Consider the following 7183-nt stretch of genomic DNA (forward strand, 5'->3'; position numbering starts at 1 on the left):
TTTGCAAAAAAGCTGTGCTGTTTCGCAGTTAGCAGCGACGGGAAGATGCCCGTTTCCTCGCACCCTCCCCGGAGATGTGTACTGTTCCTCGTCTATCCCACGCTCTTTGCTGGGGGCTAGCGGGGCGGAGGAAATTTCCGCCTCCTTCCCGAGCCGGAGGCCGAGGCGGTCGAGCAACATCAGGTGCCCAGACCCTCCACGCGCAACGCCAGGGGGCGACAGACGCGGGCGACCGCGCAGCGCTGAGCTGGCCAGCGCGCGAGGTCCCGAAAGGGGTGTCGCCTGGCCTGGGGGATCCCTGCGCCCGGCGCCCCGCTCCCCAGCAGCTCGCCGCCCAGCGGTCAGCGCAGCTCCCGCGGCCCCACGTTGAAGCAGCCGCCACCCGCCTTCCAGCGCCACGCGGCGCGAGCCCCGCCAGCCCCTCGCGCACCTGCTTGGGGCGTGGCCTCCGGCAAAGGCGCTCCCCGATTGGCGCGGGGGTGACAAAGGGGGCAGGGCCACGCTGGCCACGCCCCGCATGTCTGGCGTACTTAAAGGAGTTGGCGGTTCGACTCTGTTCACAGCGCAGCGGCACGGCCTCGCTGGAGAGGGTCCCTGCGACGCCAGCTCCGGTCGGCGACCCCGGCTTGCTTCGGCCACCATGCCGCGCTCTTTCCTCGTCAGGAAGTCTGCCTGCGCCCGCCGGAGGCCCAACTACAGCGAGCTTCATGACTCTTCCCCAGGTGAGCGGACGGAGACCTGGGGCGGAGGGTCGGGGGGTATTTCAGGGGAGTGGACATGGGGATAAGGTCGAGGAGCCAAAGGCGAGTCTGAGGGTTCCGCGCGGGGACGTGTGAGGAGGGGTCTGAGGCGCCCGCGGCAGGTGGACCCGGGCGGTTGGGGGGAGGGCTTTTGGAGGGCGATGGTCTTGGTTTGAGAGCAGTTCTGAGCTGCTGGGAAACGGGTGAAGCCCGGGAGTGAAAGATGAGAGCGGGGTCACTTCTTGGGGTGAGACACTGGTTGGGAAGAGTGGGGAGGCCGGAGGATTGGGGGGTGGGGGTAGGGATGGGTGGGAGGAGAGGTGTGTGAGGAAGGAGAGTGGGACACGGCGGTGCCTCCGAGCTGGGGTGATTGGGGACTGGGGTCTTACCTTATTAGGCTGGGGACTTGGGGAGTTCTGGAGGAATTACCCCCATGAATTGGGGCTGGGAAGGGGGGACCCTTCCTTAAGATCTGGAGGCGGATGTAGGAGAACGAGGACCTGAGTGAGGAAGGGGCTCTGGGAGGGCAGGCCCTGGGATTCTCCGAGTCTTTGATTTATCTAATAAGTGTTGAGCGTCAGCCTCACCCTGCCCCAGCCCCGTATCAGGCTGTTTGTTGACTGACCCAACGCTCTCATTCCTGACCCTGCCTTTATCTCCGTCTCTCCTCAGAGTTCACCTTCCAGCAGCCCTACGACCAGGCCCACCTGCTGGCGGCCATCCCACCTCCTGAGGTCCTCAACCCCACGGCTTCCCTGCCCACGCTCATCTGGGACTCTCTCCTGGCACCCCAAGCCCAGCCCATTGGCTGGGCCTCCCTTCTACCCCAGGAGATCCCTAAGGTCGTTGAGCTGACCTCCCTGTCAGACGAGGACAGTGGGAAAGGCTCCCAGCCCCCCAGCCCCCCCTCGCCAGCGCCTTCCTCCTTCTCTTCCACTTCAGCCTCCTCCCTGGAGGCCGAGGGTTATGCCGCCTTCCCAGGCCTGGGCCCGATGCCCAAGCAGCTGTCTGGGCTCTCAGGGGCTAAGGACCCCCAGTCTCGCAAGGCCTTCAACTGCAAATACTGCAACAAGGAATACGTCAGCCTGGGTGCCCTCAAGATGCACATCCGAAGCCACACACTGCCCTGCGTCTGTGGCACCTGCGGGAAGGCCTTCTCCAGGCCCTGGCTGCTCCAGGGCCACGTCCGGACCCACACCGGTGAGTGCCCCCTGCAGGCTGGTTGCCCCTCTCACTGTCCCCACCACTGCCTTCTTTACCCGCTCTCGTGAGACTGGGCTTACTGTCAATCTCAGATTGTAGAAACTGAGACATGACTTCTAGCTCAAGAGTTCAGGGGCCTAGCTCTCTGAAATGTTTGGCAGAAAAATTCATTCATTCATCAGCTAAGCAGAAAGGCTAAGTGGATAACTTTACAAGTACCTTTGCGATCTCAGTTTCTCAGCCAAATGGGTTGGCGCTGGATATGGGAAAGGTGCAACCAACACCTTGCTGTTGGAGCCAGGTGTGAAGGGGCCCTCCCTGCTCCACCCTCCCCCAGCCCACCCCCACCCCCACCTCAGCCAGACAGGATGTTGTTAGAGGCCCCCCACCTGGCTCTGAATGCTGCTTTGAGAACTTTCTCAAACCTTGGGCTGATGTTTCACTTTGGGTCTCAGTTTCCTCATCTGTCAATTGAGCATAAGATACCTTGGGGGATTTTCTGTGGTGTAAATGAAAGAAAGAATACAAAAAGCACCTGGGATGTGTTTGGTACACCATCAACATGCACAAAAATGGTAATTGGTATTTGTTCTGCTTCCATGCTGTGTGACCTTAAGTAGGTGATTTAACCTCTCTGAACCCCAGGATTAGAATTGAATAATATAGGGTGGGTTATGATAATGTTTTACAAAGTGGCTATCAAGATTCAGTGGTTCTTTAATCACTTTATAGTAAGTTATTATCTTGATGGTTCTCAGGTCTGCTCTCCCCACCCTCACCTTGGAGTAGATAAACTCAATCCTATCATGCCTGGGAACACCTTTGCTGGCAGAAAACACAATTATGTCTTGGTATTTCAAAAACATAATACTAAATGTGTAGAAAATTGTGAAATGGAGCCTTTTCTATCCTTTAACTTTCTAGAAAGGTAGCCACTTTTTAGAACTTGAATGATGGAGGCTACCATGTTTGGGGCTGCTCTTTGGAGAGTGACTCTGGAGGGAGAAGGTTCAAGGGTCATATTATCAGCTTTGGGGTCAAGCTATCCGGTTGGAGACTCAGTTCTGGCATTTCCTGGCCCAGGGGCTGACCTCTGAGCCATGAGGGTTAGTGAGGTGGTTTGTGAGCGATGCATTTTGCAGGCATTATTGGTGTCATTAATACTCCTACAAAGTGGCCCTGGCATCCTCCCCAGTTTGCAGACTATAGCTACCCATTTCTCTTTACTTTGTGCACAAATGGCCCTGATTTTAACATGTAAAAGTCCAACTGCTTGGCCTCTGTCCTGGGTGCCTGCCCAGCTGATGGGGCTCTATTTGAGGGGAGCTGGAACCCTAGGGTGCTGCCTTGGCCCTCCTCTCTGCTCTTATGAGACATTATTTTAATGTAAAGGCATGGCTCGGACACAAAAAGCTTGTTGAAATTCACCATCACCATCCTCATTGACACCCATTGTGTGCCTTAATGGTGGCCCTAGTGGGTGGGGTCCGGCGGGTGGAGCAGGTGCATAGGGCAGCGGTGCCCAGCACCTGTTCTGGGCTGCAGCTGCTGGCCCACAGCGTGTCAGGCCCCTTTAATCCGGGGAGTATCGCATGTACAGTGCTCCCCTCAGCGGCCTTTGTCCCTGCCTGCCTGGTGCCGATTTCACACTCGCCAGGAGCACCATAAAGGCGTCTGGGGGTGGGGGATCAGTGAGGGGTGGAGGCCTGTGCCTCCCGCTTGCACACAAACCTCCACCCCATCACATCCTACAAGGCCTCCTTCCCCCCTTTGTTCAGGCTTACGTCTAATCAGACATAACATGAAGGCGGTGTTCACTGAGCACTTGCTGTGTGGGAGTCAGTGCTCAGGGCTTCCTTCACCTGTGTTAACACAGTAACTCCATCAACAGCCTTAGGAGGGGAGGTGCCATAATCCCCACCTTACAGGTGAGGAAACTGAGGGACAGAGAAGGAAGTTACTTTCTCAAGTCACAGCTTATGAGGCTAGAGCCAGGGCTCCTTCACCCCCCCAATGTGGTAAGAGGGAACTGGCTTTCTGTGCCCTGGGGAATACAGAACTCCATCCCATTTACCAGATCTGCTTACAGCAAACCCTTTGTTCACAGGGAGTGTGTGAATGAGGAAGAACTTCACTTAGACCTCGTAGAATGTGATCATCAAACCCTTTAGGCCTGGTATGCAGAGGGTGCTCAATAATGGCAGAGCAAATTACATTCCTTTCCCAGTTCTCTGGCTAGGTAGCCCCCTCTCTGTCTCAGGAGACTGAGCCTTTGAATGGATGGTTCCACAGTCAGCCTCAGGCATGTGACTTCTGGACCCCTCCTTCCCAGTGCCCAGCACAATGCCCCAGGCACCCAGTAGGCTGATGTAATTCATTCATTCCCTGCTGTTCTTGAATTCTAGCACTGGGATTTAACCAGTGGGCCATGGCCTAGGGGCTGATCAGTGGGAGAGAAAATTGCATTTTTTGGAGAAGAATATTCAGTGTTATAAAATAGTGCCCAGCACACAGTAGGAACTTGATAAGTATTAGTTTAATGAGTTACTATTCTGACTTTTTATTTGGGAAATGCTGCACCCCTAAGAAGAAACAAAACATAACATTGTCATAACATATCCTCTTGGTTGGGGGAGGAATTATAACAAGGGTTATCTGATGGTGATTGACCGACCAAGCTCCTCTGAGCCCTTAAAAACTTACTCTTTGTACAAGCACTCTTTGTATAAGACTTCCAAAAACAGTCCTGTCCAGACAGATGGCATGAGGCTGACAGGTGGGAGGAGTTTTAAATAAGTCCTAGGTAAAAGGTTTCTGTAGCCTCTTGGGGGTCCCAGGCCCTGGCAGGAGGCTTGGAATGGAGTCAGGGGAGGCCGTTGCCCTCATGGGACTCAGGCTGGTTGGGGGGCAGACAAGGAGACTTGAAATTACCCTGAATGTGATCAGCTTCAGTTTGACCCAGAGCAGTGGCCAAACTTGCTGGGGTGGGAGATCCCCGAGGCATTTAAGACTGGCTGACTTTTAATGCTTTGTCCCCAAATGAAGCAAATTCAGGAGTGATAATCAGGAGCACTGACCACAGCCTTCTTACCCCAGAGGCAGTCTGTGTAGTGGTAAAAATCAAGGTCTTGAGTCAGGCTGCTTGGTTCCTGCTGGCTGACCCTGCATATGCTACTTAACTTCTCTGTGCCTCAGTTTCACCATCTCTAAACTGAGGCAAGGGTAGGATTAAATGTGAAGTGTAAAACGCTTCTCACTGTCCCTGGCACAAAGTAAGTGTTCAGTAAAGGCAGCTGCCATCATTGTTTGTTGAGCACTTCCTGCTGGCACTGTGGGGCTGAGTACTTTATTCTACATTCTTTCAGTTACCAACCCTTATGAGTGGGGGGTGAACAGTGCATTTTCCAGATGAGCAAATGGAGGCTCAGAGAAACCAGATGACTTGCTCAAGGTCACAGGGTGGGAAGCAGCAGAGCTCCCAATCAAAACCAGGCCTTTGGACACTGGATGTGGCCTGGTTTTTCTGGGTCATGGGACTCCTTCAGTGTTGGGGATGAACAGGACTCTAACGGCTAGGGGTGGGTGGGCAGGGATTTCAATAAATGTCAGCTGTTGTCCAAGCGACTTAGCAGTCTCCTGACTGCCTCCTGCTTTCTCTCCCCAGGGGAGAAGCCCTTCTCCTGCTCCCACTGCAGCCGTGCTTTTGCAGATCGCTCCAACCTGCGGGCCCACCTCCAGACCCACTCAGATGTCAAGAAGTACCAGTGCAAGACATGCTCCCGTACCTTCTCTCGCATGTCCCTGCTCCACAAACACCAAGAGTCAGGCTGCTCAGGGGGCCCCCGCTGACCCCCAAGTCTCCTTCAGCCTCTTCAGACCCTCCCCCTGCAGCAGCCTACCCCAGCTCCGGAAGGAAGGACCCCTACATCCTTCTCACCGCCATGGAATTCCCTTCTGAGCTCCCCTTTTGGCTGTCTTAGGCCCAGAGGACACTGAGGACCGTTTTCCAGTGTGTCTGCTTTGGGGGCCTCAGTTGGCTCTGCGGACGGCTGATGAGAGGGTGTCCCCTTCTGGCAGCCACTGCTTCAGAGCGAGCCTTCTGGAGTTGGCCTTTCTGTGTGGGCTTGTGTATCCAAAACTGTTTGGATACAGCTGCTTTGAGCTACAGGACAAAAGCCAACAGACTGGATATAGGAGGCTCCCACCCCACTCAGGGGACCCCACTCCTCCCCACCCCAGAAACCCTCAGGCCACCTCTCCAGGAGGTGTGAGTAACTTGCAATAATCCACCCCCAGGGGCACCCACGGGCCTACGGGGGCGTCACTGACACAAGGACATGTCTGGACCCCAGGATGCCCCAGGCCCGGGCAGCTATTTCAGCCTCCTGTTTGTCATGGTGGCACCTGTTTCACGGGCAATTTAACAGCGTCTCAAAAGGGAATGTGAGTAATTGCCGTCACTTGTCGGGGGCCCAAATAGGGTGCTTTGGGCCCAACCAATATGTCTCCCAGAACTATTTTCAGGGACCTGACAGGTGGGCCCAGGAGGAAGATGTTTACATTTTTTAAAGGTACACTGGTATTTATATTGCAAGCAACATTTTGTACTAAGGAAACATTTTGTATAGTTATATGTACAGTTTATTGATATTCAATAAAGCGGTTAATTTATATATAAGAAAGTCTTGGTTTTCTAGAGGAGTGGGTATTTCAAAGGGCCTGTAGGGAGGGGAAAGGGACGAGGATTCATGGAGCTCACATATTCCTGACACAGCCTTAAATCATGTCCTTTTAAACATCATGTGACTTTGGACTCCTGGGTTTGACAGTCAGGGGCCTTGTTTGTGCAAATGGGTTTTCCTCTGAGCTGTGTCCTGTGTGATGTGGAGGTTGGGAAACACCTGCGGCCGGGTGGACAGTAGGGGGTGTGTGCAGGTTCCTGCACTCTGTACATGTGGCGCTGATTCTCTTGTTGACCATTTTGAAGCTGACCAGGCCCACAGGCTGCGAAGCTGGTTCCCTGGGTCTTATCAACCAGACTGGCTGGGGGCTTTGCCCAGCACTGCAGGACTTTGGTAGAGGGCTTGGCTGTCTCTCCCAGCTGACGGGGTGGAATGCCACGAGCAAGAAGGGGACAGAGGATGTCCTTCCTGTTTCCAGGGGCTCTGGGCCCTGCTCTGGCCTCCCTGTTGGACCCACACCTCTTTCTGGCCGCTGGGTACCAAATGGCCTTTGATGCA

General features: G+C 54.6%; 1 protein-coding gene across 1 annotated transcript; it reads left to right on the plus strand.

The window, feature by feature from the left end:
* Window positions 1–563: 563 nt before the first annotated feature.
* On the plus strand, window positions 564–6625 carry SNAI1 (snail family transcriptional repressor 1). The gene is made up of 3 exons (XM_016217410.2): window positions 564–722; window positions 1413–1940; window positions 5608–6625. Exons 1-3 carry the CDS (start codon window positions 641–643, stop codon window positions 5790–5792), a joined length of 795 nt encoding a protein of 264 aa, XP_016072896.1. The 5' UTR covers window positions 564–640; the 3' UTR covers window positions 5793–6625.
* The last annotated feature ends 558 nt before the right edge of the window (window positions 6626–7183 follow it).

This window comes from Miniopterus natalensis, chromosome 7, assembly GCF_054644295.1.
Source record: "Miniopterus natalensis isolate mMinNat1 chromosome 7, mMinNat1.hap1, whole genome shotgun sequence".
NCBI lineage: Eukaryota > Metazoa > Chordata > Mammalia > Chiroptera > Miniopteridae > Miniopterus > Miniopterus natalensis.

Bases quoted from the DNA above. Each gene is read 5' to 3' on its own strand.
- SNAI1 (XM_016217410.2), top strand. From the start codon at position 641: ATGCCGCGCTCTTTCCTCGTCAGGAAGTCTGCCTGCGCCCGCCGGAGG. The intron at 723-1,412 runs GTGAGCGGACGG...GTCTCTCCTCAG, and splicing joins GCTTCATGACTCTTCCCCAG to AGTTCACCTTCCAGCAGCCC. The intron at 1,941-5,607 runs GTGAGTGCCCCC...TTCTCTCCCCAG, and splicing joins CCACGTCCGGACCCACACCG to GGGAGAAGCCCTTCTCCTGC.